This window comes from Mytilus edulis, chromosome 7 (genome assembly GCF_963676685.1).
Source record: "Mytilus edulis chromosome 7, xbMytEdul2.2, whole genome shotgun sequence".
NCBI classification, from domain to species: Eukaryota; Metazoa; Mollusca; class Bivalvia; order Mytilida; family Mytilidae; genus Mytilus; species Mytilus edulis.
The window spans coordinates 85,156,955-85,175,766 of NC_092350.1; the positions used below are offsets into that span (position 1 = coordinate 85,156,955).

General features: G+C 31.7%; 1 protein-coding gene across 2 annotated transcripts; it reads left to right on the forward strand.

Moving 5' to 3' along the window:
* Positions 1–2,838: 2,838 nt before the first annotated feature.
* LOC139482705 (uncharacterized) lies at positions 2,839–16,607 on the forward strand. 2 transcript variants are annotated; one of them, XM_071266771.1, is made up of 4 exons: positions 2,839–2,971; positions 14,534–14,698; positions 15,919–16,179; positions 16,514–16,607. In XM_071266771.1, the coding sequence occupies exons 2-4, from the start codon at positions 14,535–14,537 to the stop codon at positions 16,602–16,604; spliced, it is 516 nt and encodes a 171-aa protein (XP_071122872.1). In that variant the 5' UTR covers positions 2,839–2,971; position 14,534; the 3' UTR covers positions 16,605–16,607. The 2 variants fall into 2 exon arrangements, with proteins under 2 accessions (XP_071122872.1, XP_071122873.1); XM_071266772.1 differs by lacking the exon at positions 2,839–2,971 and adding an exon at positions 11,797–11,913.
* Positions 16,608–18,812: the final 2,205 nt, after the last annotated feature.

Sequence of the window (18,812 nt, forward strand, 5' to 3'; positions counted from 1 at the left end):
CTCTGTACAATATTTAAAGTTAATTCAGTATTCAAAGCACTTATTATCTAATTTTCATATCGTCTCTGTTCCAGTGATATCAGCCCGTCATCTTGGGAGCTTTTGAACATTTTTTTGTTTTTTTTACCGCTGATAGTTCTCTCAGATAATATTATCGTGCCAATGACGTGATCTCGTATCTCGCGTTGCTTTATAAAACTCATGAATATTCATACTACCCTAGGCTAGTGCCAGGGGCGGATGCAGGATTTTGGGAAGGGGGGGGCGAAGTAATAAATTTCTTCGAGCGGAGCGAGGCAAAAAATATTTTGGGACCTTTTTGTTTGCTAAAAAACTTAAAATAAGTGTAAAATGCATTTAAGTTAAAGTGTAGGGGCTGGACATTTTTGGTGCCGTATTCTCTACATTGATTGTCTTTTATAAAATGATTGAATGGATCCAAAGCTTTGTACTATTTAATATATTTGAAGTGGAATTTGTCAGTAAAAAATGGACATGGGAAATTCCCGTTTGTTGTATGGTTAGTTAGCATAGCTTTACAGATTTCTTGTTGTGAACAAGATATACAGCTATTCAATGAAATTTACAATACGACCGACACGAAGTAAAACAAACAAGAAATTTGTATCCATTGAAATGTTTGGTTGAAATGTTTCACCCAACAATGGAAGCGAGGGGTACAAATCAACCAAAAGGCTACGAATGAATCGGAAACGAAAATTAAGTTGTGAATAACGTTCGACACATGGAGTCATATAGGCCACACCCAGCAGTCCGGTTGCAGTCGGGCTTTGAAAAATATATTCAGTATATCAGTTCGGCGGAACAGACCTTCCGGTCAGATATGGGATTCACATGCAATTCCCCCCCCCCCCAAAAAAAAAAGAATACGCCCGGTTTTTTTTAGAGTGTAATGAAGTATAATTTTCTGTTGGGTGGAATTGTGATAAAGAAGTCAATACGTCCTTGCTCAATACTTTGAAGGCGTCATCCTTAACCTTGTCAATGAAAGTATCCTAGGAATATGTCCTAAGATATGTCTTAGGACGTTATTTAGGATGGTCTTAGGACGTGTCTGAGACATGTCTTAGGATGTAAAACAAAGCTGTCTTATGACAGTCCTAACTACGATGGTCCTAGGAGCATCCTAACACATTTTTTTAATTGAAAAAAATATGATGAGATTGCTATGACATAGATTTAATGGTATTTTAGTACCTATATGTATAAAGAGAGGGAGGATGACTTTTATATGGAAAACAATTAACGCAAAATAAAAGTTAAAGATTTAACGTTATTCTAATAAAAACGTTGTTTAGTAATATGATAAAAGATATATAAAAGAATTTAATACGGATACAAAAGTAAATAGTAAAGAAACTTTGTTAAACCGAAATTTGTGCTGCAATTTTAGTCGATGAACTAGTTTTGTCCTTAGGTCCACTCGATTTTATTACATGTATCGAATGAGGATTAGTTAAAAAAAAGTCATATTTTCTCCATTTTAAAATTAATATTGCACCGTTTTTAGTTAGTCGCAAAAATGTTGCTTTAATGCTTGTATGTTTTAGACTTCATAAAAGGCAGCACGAAATAATCTAATGTAATACAATTAAATCTTTAACAAAAATTGAAAAAAAAAATGTTGTATTAATTTAATTCTCATAACAGTATGATAGTTTAATATTGTATATGTATTTTTAGTATTGAGTTTATGCCACATTTGTTGTTTTTATTACGTTTTAGGACATTGTCACCTTTAGGACTATCCTAAGACACCTATTTGTGTATCCTAACTTTAGGAGGACATATCTTATTTTAGGAGACTTTCGTTAACCTGACTTAGGACTAAGACGTGTCCTAAGACCATCCTAAAACATGTCCTAGTCCTAGGACAGCTTCGTTGACACGGCCCCTGAATTTCAAAATGACTGAGTGACGGGTTTTTTTCGACGTACTTGCCAACTCCACTGTAGCGAATCACATAACTTTGACATAATCAATAATATATTACAGTGAATACGAGCGAAAACTATCTTTACAAGTGGAGAACTGTCGCATTAAAATTAAATACATGTAGCAAAATTCACGAAGTCTAGGCTGATTATTAATCATTTTATATATAAAAAAAAAAAGAAGTGCCAGCAAAAGGGGGGGGGTGCGTACGCCCTCTACGCCCCCCTCTGAATCCGCCACTGCAGTGCTACTTAACCGTCGCCATTATCACGCTTAAAATGTTGGCGGGAAAATATTCTCTCTTGACTTTTCATAGCTTTATCGTTGACAAGTTTAAGTTCTCAAAAACTATTGAAAAATAATTAAACTTTTATAAGACTTTTACAGATGGCTTTTAAAATCATGTTAAAGATTTATATAAAAAAGCTAAATTGGGGTCAATGGCAGTGGAGGATCCAGAAATTTTCATAAGTGGGGGCCCACTGACTGACCTAAGAGGGGGCCCGCTCCAGTCACGCTTCAGTGATTCCCTATATAAGCAACCAATTTGTTTCCCAAAAAGGGAGGGGGCCCCCTGCCCCCCCCCCTAAATCCGCTACTGAAAGGGCAATTTTTTAAAGGCATTTCAAATGGATAAGACCAGAGGATTCCGAAAATCTGACAAACATGACAAGCGAACTTCCACATGTATTCTAATCTTAATTCATCCCATCAGATAATGAAAACAATAAAATTCACGAAGTTATGACAAAATAAACAATAAAACTTCAGACATTTCTACTTCTTACGATACATGTATCTATTTTTATAAAAATCGCTTTATATAAAATTAGAAAATCAGGGGCGATAATCCGACTCTAGTGACGTAGTCGCCTTGGTGATATCTAAATATTTCAAGATGGCAGCCAAGTGTAAATAAAGCCAAAACAATATCGTTTTAACAAGTTTTGTCCTTAGAAGTGCGACATATCTTATAATTTATTTGTTACATGGTACCATAAAATCTACAGTCCGAGTAAATAAGAAAAAATATCCGAATTTGAACAAGTTTACCGCTCTATTCTAGCAGGTGCTCGTTCAGCTGATCATTGCCATGTCTCGTTATGATCCAAATCTTACAAATTTATAGAGACACTTTACTAGAGAAATGTTTGCTTAGGGAGTTTTATTTAAAGCCAAGTTCACTCAATACAGGTTACTTAAATTACACATATATTTTGTAATTGTTGGTTTATGGCTTCTGATGAATTTCCCCTTCTGAGACAGAAAACCTGCTTTCTTCTTAAAATGTTTAGGAGCCATGACCTTCTGTTTGATTATTTAAGTTTGCTTTATACAACATGCAGGGCATTTAAAAGAATATGTTTGTTTGCCCTAACCCTACCGGTATCAGGTCCATTCGCACCTCACATGTTTCCCCCCGAAGTTTTTTCCCACCCTACATGTTTGCATCCAATTTTTATTTGAGTTTTAGATGAAGTAATAGATATTTGTATAGCAATAAACTATCCAAAAACATGAATTATTCAACAAAAAAACAAAACATTGTCAGAATCCAAATTCCTTTTGAATCTCACTATATTTAGATGAAGAGAAAAAAAAATTACAGTATAGCAATACACTAAGCATGCCTACCATTTATTCAACACCAAAAAAACGTCAGAATCGCACTTTGTTTACTAGAAATAATGTCAAAAATATTTATTACAATATGCTTACCATGACACAAAACAAACCTTCAGAATCTCACTTTATTTAGACGAAATGAAAAAAAAATATATATAGCAATACACTAACCAAAACTCGATAACAAATTATTAAATGCAAAACCAATAAAAATTGGGCTCTAATGTCCTGATATGAAAAAGTTTTTTTTATATAAGCCAAACAAGTAATGCTGATCGAACCCATAACATCAGTATAAAAAAAAAAACATGTAAACTTAAACTGAATGGTAAACTGACATTATCTTATCAGTAAAAGTGAACATGATGTGACAAATGTCCCTTTTGCAATGATTTTTAAGGCTCTACCATGCTAAGAAATTTAGAGTTAATTTTGTTTTCTATAAGAATCTGTCCACTACCCAACAGATTGTGTCCACTTTGAAACGAAATACTCTAAATTTCTAAGCATGATTCTTATTTTGCATATTAGTTTTTTGTTTGTTGCCATCTCGAAGTGAACGCCACATTAGATATATTTGAATTTATCGTAAATAAAGGCAACAGTAGTATACCGCTGTTCAAAAATCATAAATCTATGGACAAAAAACAAAATCGGGGAAACAAACTAAAACTGAGGGAATTAAACACATTAAATATAAGAGGAGAACAACGACACAACATTCAAATGTATCACACATAGCAACGGACTAAGACAAAATCCGATGAGAATAACCAATATAACATCAAAACCAAATACATGAATTTGGGATAGAAAAGTACCGTGACACGTCTTATAGTAATGTGAATTCACACTCAAATATAGGAGAAAACAAACGACACAACGGAAACACAATGTAAAAATGTTACACACACAGAAACGAACATTGATATAATAATGGTCATTTTCCTGACTTGGTACAGGACATTTTTAAAGAAAATGGTGGGTTGAACCTGGTTTTGTGGCATGCCAAACCTCGCACTTTCATGGCATTGTTAAATATAACATTAAAATGACAACATAATAATACAGGACTTCAATACAAATAAATAGGAGAACGTATTAGGCAAAGAAAAGCATGAATAATAGATAACAAAAGGCATCAGGTTTAAAATTCAATACGTCAAAACAGCGCCTTGTCCACACAAGACCCAAATACGGCTAGTTTTCTGCCTGTGATAATAACATCCTTATTATTTGGAACAATTAATGCTATTGCAAACAGTAAATGTTATCAAATGAATATAAAAGATTTACATGATAAAACTGACGTCTTAACTAATTACAGAAAACAAAACCCTAATAAATAATACTTTGAAGACCAACACAGAAAATAGACACACCCGACTTGGTCCAGGCCTGAACGCAAAAAGTCATAAAATGACGTCTTATACGAAGTAGTAAAAAGGCACAACAATAACGTCACGCAGACATTTGAATTTCTGAAACAGCACGAAAATGACGTGACATTTGAAAAACTATATCTCAAAAATAAGATAGAAATAGGATTGATTTAAGATTATAATAGAACTAAATACTGATTTTATATTTAAACACACTACACATTGCATTACTAATCAATAGCAATTAACTATATTATATATATATCCGGTTTGTTTTGAATTATTTTAATTATTTTGTAATGTTCATCATGTAGCCCTTAAACAAAACATATTTGAATTAAAAGGATCAAATTAAAAAAAGATCAGTAAATTTTATGAAAATTTGAATAAACTGTCAATCTTTTTTTATGTCACAGGACAGATTGTTAGAGACTCAGAAGGTAAGGGTTAACTTGAATTCTGTAAAACATTTTATATTAGTAAACGCGGTAACCTGTTGCAGTTAATACTTGAATAATGCATCAAATTTTGTAAAACATTGAATCTTGAAATTCTTTTAATTTATGTACATGTATACTGTAGATTTATTTATTTTCGTGGGGTATCAATATTCGTGTTTTGAGAAAAACATGCATTTTCATGGATACTTGATTTCATGGTTTTGCCAATCTCAGTATATATAAAACATAAAGAAAATTTGGAGTACATTGAACATTTCAATTCGTGGTTCATCTGTTCCTAAATAATAATGTATTTAAAGTACATATATCTTGCAAATAAAATGACATTTTTCTATTAAGGAGGTAGACCTAGGTTAAGGGAAATAACTCTTAAAATCATCAGTATGTTTGTGTCAACCATTTTCAAATATATATTCTAAACTTCTCGGTTCCATAGATTATTTTCAATCTGTTTCCGGTAAATGCTTAAAATACATTGATGAACTTGACTTTTACAAACGCTTAACTGATTTAAAGAGTTATCTCCCCTTAAAAGACTATTTTTTTTTCTGTTACAGAATGTCGAAGAAGAGAGAAGAACCACCTAAGATCCATTTACCAAAGAAACAATCAGTCCAGTTTAGTAGAACCAATAGACATGGTCAGTTATGAAGGTCTATGGATTGCTCAGTATCTACAGGAATTAAGGAAAATTAAAGGAGAAATGAGGAAGAAGAAAGAGTAAGTCATGAGGGGTTGTAAAAACAAAGAAAAACTAAAGTAGAAATGAGGAATAAGAAAGAGTAAGCCATAAGGTTTAAGAAACAAAAACAAAAACGAAAGGAGAAAATAGAAAGAATAAAGAGCAAGTCATTAGGGGTTGTAAAAACAAAGAAAAACTAAAGGAGAATTAAGGAATAAGAAAGAGTAGATCATGGGAGGTTGTAAAAACAAAGAAAAACGAAAGGAGAAATGAGGAAAAAGAAAGAGTTAATCATGGGGGGTTGTAAAAACAAAGAAAAACGAAAGGAGAAATGAGGATGAAGAAAGAGTAAATCATTGGGGGCACACAGATAGTGTTGTTTGCCTTATGTATCATCTCTCAGGAAAAGTATATGCTTGACTTTATTTATTTTGCTAGCTTGATTGAAAATTTGGACCTTAGGATCTATGTTCCAAGATGGCAAAAGACACGCATACTACCTTAAATTACCTTGACCTTATTTTCATGGTTCATTGGTCACAATTAGTTTTTAGTGATGAGGTCTATTTCCATGATACTCTTGAGAAGTATGTCAACTAGAATTGACTCTTGAAAGACTTGCTCATGTTTCATTATAAAGAAGCTTGAAATTTGTTTCAGTGTTCCAAGATCACCTTATGCTCAGTGTGTCTCTTCAGCATCAGAATATAAATATGGCAAGAGACGACCCATGTCAGCAACATATCGAGCCAGAATACCTTCAGGTAACAAACCAAAAATAGATGCTAAATTTATCGCAGACAATAATAATAGATGACTCGCTACTCTTAGGGAGAGAATGACAGTAACAACAGCGACAATAACTCACCAGGAAAAACATTAGAAATCGTCCGTCAAGTGTTCCAGCTTAAAATAAAGGGTAAATCTCAAAATAATTTAAGTACCGTAAAGGTTGAATCTAGTGCCATTATATTGGAACTTTGCTCCCAATTGAACATTTATTTTTTGTCAGAACATGCAGAAAGCTGTACAATATTTTCAGACGTGAGCTTTCTGGCTTTGGGTAAACTACCAGACTTAAACATGCAAGGATCTGACAGTGCTCTCTTTTACCATCAACCAATAAAAATGAGTTTCTGAAGATCTTAATAAATTCTTAATTTCATATTTATTGTTTTGGTCCTTCCTACAAAGTTGGAAATGAGTTTTTCAATTCTGCTGTCATACAAATATAATATAGTATTATTTAAATTATAAACATACCATATACTGACTGATTCGTGGATTAAGAAAAACCATGGAAAAATGTGCGTAGACTGCTGTATTCAATATTAAAGCCTGACTTGGAATTTGAGTAAACAGAAAGCTTGAACGATGAATCCATCTGAGATGTGGTATAGTGCTTTTATTAATTTTTGTATTTTTAAGATGAAACATGTGAAATTACATTACACAGTATTAGATAAAAATTATAAAAAAATATGTAACACTTGTAAGATCGATCAAATCATAATGGTATAAAAAGTTATACATATTACAATTGATTTTGTTAACTAAATGCTGCTTCTAACAATTGCCACTGCTGATCCATTTTTACTTTTTGAGGTTAGGAAACATACATAGTATTTTTCTATATTAATCCAATATTTTAAATATTCTATTCCACCATATTTTTTGGCAATATGCTCTTACATGTATATTTGTATCTATAGTATTTAATCAACAGCAAGATATTATTAACTGTTTTACTGTTGACAAAATCCTCAGACACACCTAAAATGACCTCTTTTGCACTGAAAGGCAAACGGATGTCATCATTTCTAATGAAACCTTTAATTGATAGCCAGAAGTGTTGTGTTACATTACATTCCCAAAAAATGTGAAAAATATTTTCACTAATTTCTGAACAAAATGTACATAGTTCAGTTTCTTTTAATTTACATTTTAATAAAAAAAAAAGATTACATGGTAGAATCCTATGAATAATCGTAAATTGAAAATTTTGTAAAAACGAATTTCTGGTTATAATGAAGGGCATTGAATATATAGCATTCTAATCTTCAATCTACATATTTAAAGCTATTTCATATTTATTACGGGAAAACAACGATAACACTTTATCATCATCCGGTAATAATTGATAGAAAAATTTACAAGATTTTGGTTCTTTTTAAACTTTTTCTACTTATATTTTTTTTTAACTTTATCAAGTTTAGAACTACTTTCTGTCATACTTTTCCATCTATTTGGAATATCACTTAAAATATCATTAAACTCTACAAAACTAGTATTGATATTATGATTTTTATAACTCTTCAAATGAGGATAATGTATTATTATCTGACATCATAATAAAAAATATACAATTTTCAATATATATAAACTTTAAAATCATCTTGCCTTTCATTTTGATGTTTGGGTTAAGCCATATGAACTGGGCCAGAATATCAGTATTGCTTCCAACTTTCAACCTTTTTTTTCAACTTGGAAATCATTATCAGGATATCATGCCAAAAGCAATCCTTCCTTAATTAAGTGTAAAATGTTATCCTCCAGATTTGTGTATATAACTAAGCAGAAAACTTTCCAAGAGAGTAGTTTTGAGGGTCTATCAATGTATACAGCCGAGACATTTTTACACTATAACACACAAGTAAATAGTAGGCATCTAAAGACCGCTATCAAAGTGCTCGGACATTACCATTGTTCTTTTCACTCTATCTGGTTTTCCTTTCCATAAAACAAATGAAAAAAAATATTCCTTCAAACCCCGTAATGTGGTGTAGTCGAATTAATGAATATTTCAATAAAATGGATAGGGTGGGTATATATATATATAGGAATGGAAAAATGATAACACCCATCTTAGGTGTAGTGTTGTCGTGCTAATGGCTATTTCATAAGAACAATGAAGAATGGACAGGGGAGGGTGGGAAGAATAAATGATAACTCAACCTTAGATGGGATGTAGTTTTACTAATGGCTATTCCATTAAAATTGATAAGGAAGATTAGGAAAGGAAAATGACCTATTCCAACATAGATGTGGTGTAGTCTTGTTAATGGCTATTCCATTTACAAATGGGTAGGGTGGATGAGAAGGAAAACATGACATCTAAAATTGAGAATGGAAACGGGGAATATGTCAAACAGACAATAACCCGAACGACGAGCAGAAAACAGGCAATGGGGAAGATACAACATGCAGGTAGACAAATTAAAATCATTGACCTTAACACTGCTAAAATTAACAATGTAATGTTTGTTAACATCACAAAACCAATAAGGGGATTACAGTAAATACAGATCTTTATAGGATATGCAACAGCCCAATATCCCTATCCCCCTGGTTTAGGTCAGATCAACAAGACGATGGCCAGGTAGATCATTTGGTTATGTAAAGAATTTAATAGTATTAAAGTTTTCTATTCCTATTTAAGTATAAATTTTAATCATGTCCAGTCAGCCGCCATGTAAAAAATGTTATTCCATATTAAATTGGTGTTAGGAGTTGAAATGCACTAATTAATTAATTATGATTCAGGATGTCAGGGTTATGAAACAACATAAACATGATTAATGTATATCATTTTTTTTATATTTCTAATAATATTTTAAACCTTTAATTCATTGAAAGTGTAATGTTACAATATTAAGAAGAAATTCTATTTCAAACATTGTTAATCAATTTGCAACACATGTTATTTTAATCATTATTGCATTATCAGTATTTCAGTACCTAAAGACTTTTAAAGTGATTAAAATGGTTGCAAGAAGACTATAATAAACGTTTATGTCGTTTTAGGCTTTTACCAGCGTGTTCGAAGTTAGAAGCAGGTTTATTGCCGCTTGGTTGTGTCTGGCCGTCTATTCAAAACAAATGTGTGAAGTATCCACTTCCTGTTTGCCGATAGTTTGACATATTATTACATTTCTATTGAAGAGAATGATTTAATATTTGACTGAGTCGATACCTCTGCTGGTGAACAATCATTTGAGGCATTAAACATTGAGAAATAAATTTGGAAGTGGTATAAAAATTAATGGCAAGTAACTCACTGTCAACACTGGTCCAAGACCACAATTAATTCGAAGTGCATTTCTGTTAGAACATATATGAAAATTAAAAAAATCCCATCTGCGCTTTCTCAATGAAAATGTTTACAGTGTGTTGTACTACTTATTGGACAAATTATATCAAAATTATAGAAAATTTCATCGGCTCTAACTCAAAATATGAACTATTGAACGTCTTGAAATCTTTTGACAGCTTCCGAAGTGCTAATTTTTCCCCTTTTTCAGCTGGACCAAATCACTTCTTTCCTTGAAAATTCTGAAACCAAATTTGTTTACAGTGTAATTTTACGAGGTTCTTGCAATTTGAGGCATAAAACATGGAGAAATAAATTTGGAAGGGGTATGAAAAATATTGGCAAGTAACCCACTGTCAACACTAGGAACTATATTTGTGGACAACGAAAATCAAGGGACGACAATTGTGGTCTCGGACCTAATAGGATAGAAAAAGTTGACCAATCTTTATAAAACTTGGTATGACTAAAGCTTAATAAATTATAACACTGCTTACAAAGTTTGATAACAATAGAATATATACTATAGACAGTATGTTAAATGCTATACTCAACTTTGCGTGTTCAATTTTGACGTTAAAATTGTAAAATTTCAACTATTAACATTTGGGGCTTTGAAATTGCAAAACATTACCTTTTAAATGCCTTAAAATATTAATTCACATGTACTAAATGCAATAGAGTACTCATTTGATTTGTTAGACTTACCATAATCATTCAAAAGTCAATTTTATATGAGCCTCTACCTAAAAATCGAGATTTTTTAATGAAGGAGGGCCTTACATGAAGATGTAATATTTTCCAGCAGTTTTACATTTGTGAAGCGTTTTGGCTATAAATAATCCTTACATATGTATTGAATGTACTTTAAATAAAAAGAAAAGTAACAAATAACTTATCATATTAGTTTAAAAGGGTCCTAGACCAAGTAAGACTAGACTGGAAATAATTTAGGGTCAATTTAGGCTGTGCCACATATTAACATTAAAAAATCCATAGTGAGGCTATAAGAAATAAAAAAAAATTGTGTCTTTTTTTTCATTTCTATACTCATGTGACATGATACAACAGTTCTGAGCAAAAAAAGACTCTTGCATTTATCTTTTCTTGGAAACAGTATGGTCTGATACAAAGATTTTTGCCTTTTTAGTGAAAAACTTGCATTCAATTTTAGTCTCAACAGGCTCATATTTGAACCACTTGCTATCCTACAGAACAAAAGAAAGACATTATGTGAAATGAAACAGGTACAATACACATTGTAAAGTGATTTTTATACAAATTTAGTGAGGTCTATATTATGGGCTTCAACTTTTATGTACCAAGCTCCCCACCTTTGACTTAATTCAAACAGGGCGTTAGACAAGGGTCATTTATACAACACATCATCCTTAACACTGTAAATTTTGTATTTGTGTTCAATCCATCAGACAATAAAAACAATTAAAATCACGAAATGAACAATAAAACTTCAGACATTTCTACTTCTAACGATACATCTATTAATTTTTATAAAAATCGCTTATAAAGTTAGATAATCAGGGGCGATAATCCGACTCTAGTGACGTAGTCGCCTTGGTAATATCTAAATATTTCAAGATGGCAGACAAGTGTAAATAAAGCCAAAACAATATCGTTTTAACTAGTTTTGTCCATCGAAGTGCGACGTATCTTTTAATTTAATTGTTGCATTGTACCATAAAATCTACAGTCCGAGTAAGTAAGATAAATGATCCAAAATTGAACAAGTTTACCGCTCTATAATTTTCAGCAGGTGCTCGTTCAGCTGATCAGCGCCATCTCGCGTTATACTAATATTTCATAATCTTACAAGTTTATAGAAACACTTTATTTAGATAATTGTTTGCTTAGATAGTTTTATTAAAAGCCAGGTTCACCCATTACAGGTTACTTTAATTGCACTTATATCATTAATGTAATTTTTGGTTCATCAAACATCACAACAAAAATGGACGTGTCTACAGCATGTCTTTTGATGAATTTCCTCTTATGAGACAGAAAAACCTGTGCAGCTTTCTTCTCAATGTTTAGAAGTGATGATCATCTTATTGATTATTTTAGTTTGTTTTACACAACATTCAGGCCATTTAAAAGATTATGTTTGTTTGCCCGAACACTACATGACCAGGTCAGGAATAACCACCAATTGGTGGATTATACCTCAATTGACGTATAATCCACCAATTGAGGTATATTGGTATAGACCAATTGATGTATAATGCAAGTTTTTTGTAATTAAATGCAAGTGTGAGATAGGAGCATGATTTTGCAACTTGCAACCTATTTCATGTCCCTTATTGAGTCCTCCAAAAGTTTCAGTTTTGTTAAAGCTTGCTGCATCTCTTGAGAATGCATGTGTACAACAATTCTTTTGTTGAAACATTTGTACTATTGACCATGATTGACTTTTGATAATGAAAGTCAAGTATTAACAAAGAGCTCCATTCACCTGTGGAGTTGTACTCATGATCACATGACTGCAGACAGTAATGATGTCCATTGACAGGTGATTACAGGTAATTTTGCCAATCAAGAATTGACAAGATAACAATAGAAGAAACTTCAAATACAATTATTGTTTAAATGCAATATGTTATGTCACTATACTAAACTAGGAATGTTTGACAAGTTTTCATACCATAATATGGTTTTAAGAAAACAATGCTCCATTTTGGTGAAATAATTTGCTTTGAAAAACAAAAAATTATACACCAATTGGTCTATACCATTATATGTCAATTGGTGGATTATACGTCAATTGAGGTATAATCCACCAATTGGTGGTTATTCCTGACCTGATGACTACCAGTATCAGGACCGTTCGCGCCCAATACACCTTTGTACCCTACTCATTTGCACCTCATGTTCGCCCCAAAATACATGTATCGTTCGCGCCCAATTTTTATTCAAATTTCAGATGAATTAATAGATATTTGTATAGCAATACACCATTTTGTACACTATATTCAAAAACATGATAACGAATTATTCAACACAACAACAAAACGTTGTCAGAATCCTTTTGAAACAATGAAAAAGGAATATTTATAGCAATACACTAACCAAAACATCATTAAGATTTTTCAACCAATTAAAAATCGTTGTCAGAATCTCACTATATTTATAATTAAGAAACAATGAAAAAGAATAATTTACAGTATTATAAGCAATACACTTACATGTACCATGCTGACCATTTTTTCGACACAGTAAAAACATGGTAAAAATCACATTTTATTTAATAGAAACAATGTAAAAAATATTTATAACAATACACTAAACCGCTAACCAAAAACATGATTAAGAATTATAAATACTGATTGTCAGAATCTCACTTCATTTAAAAACAATGAGAAAAAAAATGTTTATAGCAATACACTTATCATGAAAATTAAAAACTTGCCTAGATGTTGAAGCACGTTTTTTAAGTCTGCATAAGATAACACAATAAAGAAAGACATGAGTTTCATTTGTTACAGTCAATTCAGTTACTCAGTTCAAATATTACCTATTGGCTGTGTATGCCAGTCTTACTTTATTGTCCAACTTTTGTCATTTTCAATCAATACAAGTCAATTTACAACAATAATTTTATTAGGGGAGCTTTTAAAACCTCTTTCCAAACTATTATTTTTCACCTTCTGCAGTGATGAACGAAACAGAATAGCAAAATCCAGAAAAAAATTATAATTTTCTGAAACATAAAATTAAATGCCTTAAAACTGCTTCAGGTGCACAGAATGTAAATTTATAGGACCATAATACGCTCTAAAAAGATTATGATGAACCATAACATCAGTATAAAATAAATACAAAATGTGCAAACTTGAACTGAATGGTAAATTGACAACAACTAATCAGTAAAAGTGAACATGATGTGGCTTTATCATGCTAAGAAATGAGTTAATTTTTTTTCTATAAGAATCTGTCCACTTCCCAACAGATTGTGTCCACTTTGAAACGAAATGTTGCATTAGTGGACATATTTACATGTTTGCGGTCATTGTTGATTCATGCCATTCAATGTTTTTGTGATTATTACTTTAGTCAGATAATACTTTTTATTTCATAAACCCAACTTTTTTTATAATTTCTCTGAGGTCAAAATTTCTTTTAAAAAAAGACGTTAGCGTATATATAAAGCCTATAGAAAATTTGTAATTTGTTGAACATTTGAATTTGTGGTTCATCTGTTCCTACGAAATCAATGAAAATTGGTTTCCAATAAATAATAATGTATTCAAAGTACAAATATATATATCCAGCAAATAAATTGACATTTTTCTATTAAAAGGCCTGTTTTTTTCTGTTACAGAATGTCGAAGAAGAAAGAAGACCCACCTAAGATCCATTTACCAATGGAACAATCAGTCCAGTTAAGTAGAACCAATACAGACATGGTCAGTTATGAAGATCTATTGATTGCTCAGTATCTAGAGGAACTGAGAAAAACGAAAGGAGAGATGAGAAAGAAGAAAGAGTAAGTTATGAGGGGTTGTAAAAACAAAGAAAAACGAAAAGAGAAATCAGGAAGAAGAAAGAGTAAGTCATGGGAGTTGTAAAAACAAAGAAAAACTAAAGGAGAAATGAGGAAGAAGAAAGAGTAAGTCATGGGGGGGGGTTGTAAACACAAAGAAAAACGAAAGGAGAAATGAGAAAGAAGAAAGAGTAAGTCAGGAGGGGAGGGGGGAGGTTAAAACAAAGAAAGTGTTGTTAGCCTCTCAAGAAATGTATGCTCCACATTAGTATTATATAGTTATCTGCATTCCTACATCACATTTTGCTAACTTGATTGAAATTTGGACCTTATAAGGATATATGTTTTTTACAATCCAAGATGGCAAAAGACACCCATACTACCTAATAAATTACAAAACACTTTAAGTAATGATAGTTATGAAAAGACTTAAACCATAAAGGGCAAAAGGACAGGTTATTAAAAGAGGGATGAAAGATACCAGAGGGACATTTAAACTCATAGATTCAAAAATAAATTGACAACACCTTGGCTAAAAAAAAAGTGGATAAACAGACAAATAATAGTACACAAGACACAACAAAGAAAACTAAAGACTAAGCAACACGAACCCCACAAAAAAGTTGGGGTGATCTTATTTTTTGACAACTCGCAGTAGACTTTGGTCTTCTTACATGTAGTTAGATATGTATAAGAAGATGCAGTATGAGTGCCAATGAGACAATTCTCCGTCCAAGTCATAATTTTGAAAAGTTAACCATTATAGGTTAAAGTATGACCTTCAATATGGATCATTGGCTCACACAGAACAAGCTATAAAGGCCCTAAAAATGAATAGTTTTACACCATTGAAACAGGAAAACAAAGGTTTAATCTATATAAAAAGAGAAACACTTATATGTCAATGCTTGTCATGAATTTAATGAAAATGGATTTCCATATTTAGGCTTATTTGTAGACCTTATCTTTCTGGTCACTATTTAAAGCTATAGTATTCTCTATCCTTGATTATTTCCTGCATAAATGGATAAAATACTCCTACAAGGGCAACGACTCCTTTAATTAAGTCAACTGATAGTTCTTGTCTTGACCTTATTCATTGTTCATTGGTCACACTTAGTTTTAAATGATTAGATTCATTTCCAAGATACTTTGGGGAAGTATGTCAACTATATTTGCTTCTTGAAAGATTCAAATACTTTCAAAAAAAAAATTTGTTTCAGCGTCCCAAGATCACCTTATGCTCAGCGTGTATCTTCAGCGACAGAATATAAATATAGCAAAAGACGACCCATGTCAGCAACATATCCAGCCAGACCACCCTCTGGTAACAAACCAAAAATAGATGCCAAGTTCATTGCAGACCCCAATCTATGGGACCCGGCTACTCCTAGGGAGAGAATGACGATAACAACAGCAAAAACAACTGCCACTAGGCAACAAATTAAAAATCGTCCAGCAAGTGCTCCAGCTAAAAATAAAGGGTAAATATTTTAAGAATTAAAGTTTTAATCGTCTAGCAAGTACTCCAGCTAAAAATAAAGGGTAAATATTATAAGAGTAAAGGTTGAATTTAGAGCCATTATATTCACTTTTGGTACATTGGTCCCGATTGAAAAGGTAAAGTACCAGACATGATAATGTTGTTGGCCTCGTTCAGTTGCACTAGACTCTAAATTTCTTTTCGCGGGTCAGTGATTTCTCCAGGATTCTGGGTCCCTCTACCAATTAAAACTGGCTGCCACAAAATAGCCCAACAGTAGATTAACACACCTTAGGCAACAATTAACAAATAAAATTGTATACCGATTTTTATAGGTTAAACAGCAGACCAATGTCAGCCACGTCCAATTTATCTTGGTTCTATGGCAGATCAACAAGACCATGGTCAGGTAGATCATTTGGTTAAGGTTAGAATATATTAGTATTTACTGTATATTATTTAAAATAAGCAGTATTACAGTACTCAAAGTCTTTCAGAGTAATCGAATTAACTTAAATGTTTGTTGGGTTTGTTACCTAGAATTCCAAAGTGACTGTCTGGTCTAGTATTGCTTAATTGACTCAGAATCTGTCTGTCTGAAAGAAATCTGTGATTGTTTGCTGATAATTTTACAACACTGAAATTATACTAGGAATCACCAAACGTTCTCCTCTGTATCTTTTGAATAGAATGAGTTAAACCTTGGTTTGCAGAATGAGTTGAACCTTGGTTTGCAGCTAAATTGTTAATGTTGAGACTCAACTTGAGTTGTAGCGAGTTAGAAATTTTTATATCTGCTCTCTATCCACTTCCTGTTTTCCAATAGTTTGAAATTTAACAACACTCAATTTTTGTACAAGGAAAAATGTCATGGCTTCAATGAGAGTGAAGTATCATTGACTTATATTTCAATATACCTTAATCAAGTTCATCATTATATGCTTGATCCAATCCTTATCAATCCATTGAAGTGTTTGGGAATTATGTGACATTATTTGACGATACTTTAACTTGCTCCTATCAGTAAGTTGAACTTAGGGACGAAATTATTTTAATGGATAACATGACAGTTTTCATGCAAGGATCTGAGAGTGCTCTCTTTTTACATCAACCAATAAAATTCAAATGAATTTCTTAAAATCTTGATAAATTCCTAATTTCATATTAATTGTTTTGGTCCTTCCTACAAAATTGGAAATGCGTTTTTCAATTCTGCCGTAATACAAATATAATATACTATTATTTAAATTATAAACATACCATATACTGACTGATTTGCAGATAAAGATAACCCATGGAAAAACGTGCGTTGTCTGTTGTAATCAGTATTAAAGCCTGACTTGGAATTTGAGTAAATAGAAAGCTGGAACGATGAATCCATCTGAGATGTGGTGTAGTCCTTTTTTGTAATTTTTGTATTTTTCAAGATGAAACATGTGAAATAACATTATACAGTATTAGATAAAAATTATAAAAAAATAGGTAACACTTGTAAGATCGATCAAATCATAATGGTATAATAAGTTATAAATATTACAATTGATTTTTTTAACTAAATGCTGCTTCTAACAATTGCCACTGCTGATCCATTTTTACTTTTTGAGGTTAAGAAACATACAGAGTGTTTTTCTATATTAATCCAATATTTCAAATATTCTATTCCCCCATATTTTTTGGGCAATATGCTCTTACATCTATATTTGTATCTATAGTATCTAATTAACAGCAAGATATTATTAACTGTTTTACTGTTGACAAAATCCTCAGACACACCTACAATGACCTCTTTTGCACTGAAAGGCAAGAGGATGTCATCATTTCTAATCAAATCTTTAATGGATAGCCAGAAGTGTTGTGTTACATTACATTCCCAAAAAATGTGAAAAATATTTTCACTAATTTCTGAACAAAATGTACATAGTTCAGTTTCTTTTAATTTACATTTTAATTTAAAAAAAAATACATAGTAGAATCCTACGAACAATCTTAAATTGAAAATTTTGTAAAAACAAATTTCTGGTTATAATAAAGGGCATATTTAAAGCTGTTTCCTATTTATTTCAGGAAAACAACGATAACACTTTATCATCATCCGGAAATAATTGATAGAAAAATTTACAAGATTTTGTTTTTTTTTTAACTTTATCAAGTTTAGAACTACTTTCTGTGATACTTTTCCATCTATTTGGAATATCACTTAAAATACCATTAAACTCTACACAATTATATGATTTTCATAATTCTTCAAATGAGGATAATGTATTATTATCTGACATCATAATAAAAAATATACAATTTTCAATATATTTAAACTTTAAAATCATCTTGCCATTCATTTTGATGTTTGGTTTAAGCCATATGGACTGGGCCAGAATATCAGTATTTTTTCCAACTTTCAACTTGTTTTTCAACTTGGATACCATTACCAGGATATCATGCCAAAAGTGATTGACTTTTCATGCTAAATAAAGAAATCCTTCCTTAATTAAGTGTAAATTGTTGTCTTTCAGATTTGTGTATATAACTAAGCAGAAAACTTTCCAAGGGCAGTAATTTTGAGGGTCTATCAATATATACAGCCAAGACATTTTTACACTAAAACAAACAAAGTAAATAGTAGGCATCTAAAGACCG

What these genes read in the sequence shown, in the direction of transcription:
- LOC139482705 (XM_071266771.1), top strand. Translation starts at nt 14,535, where the DNA reads ATGTCGAAGAAGAAAGAAGACCCACCTAAGATCCATTTACCAATGGAA. An exon ending in GAGATGAGAAAGAAGAAAGA is followed by an intron (nt 14,699 to 15,918) that starts GTAAGTTATGAG and finishes AATTTGTTTCAG; the next exon opens with CGTCCCAAGATCACCTTATG. An exon ending in GCTCCAGCTAAAAATAAAGG is followed by an intron (nt 16,180 to 16,513) that starts GTAAATATTTTA and finishes CGATTTTTATAG; the next exon opens with GTTAAACAGCAGACCAATGT.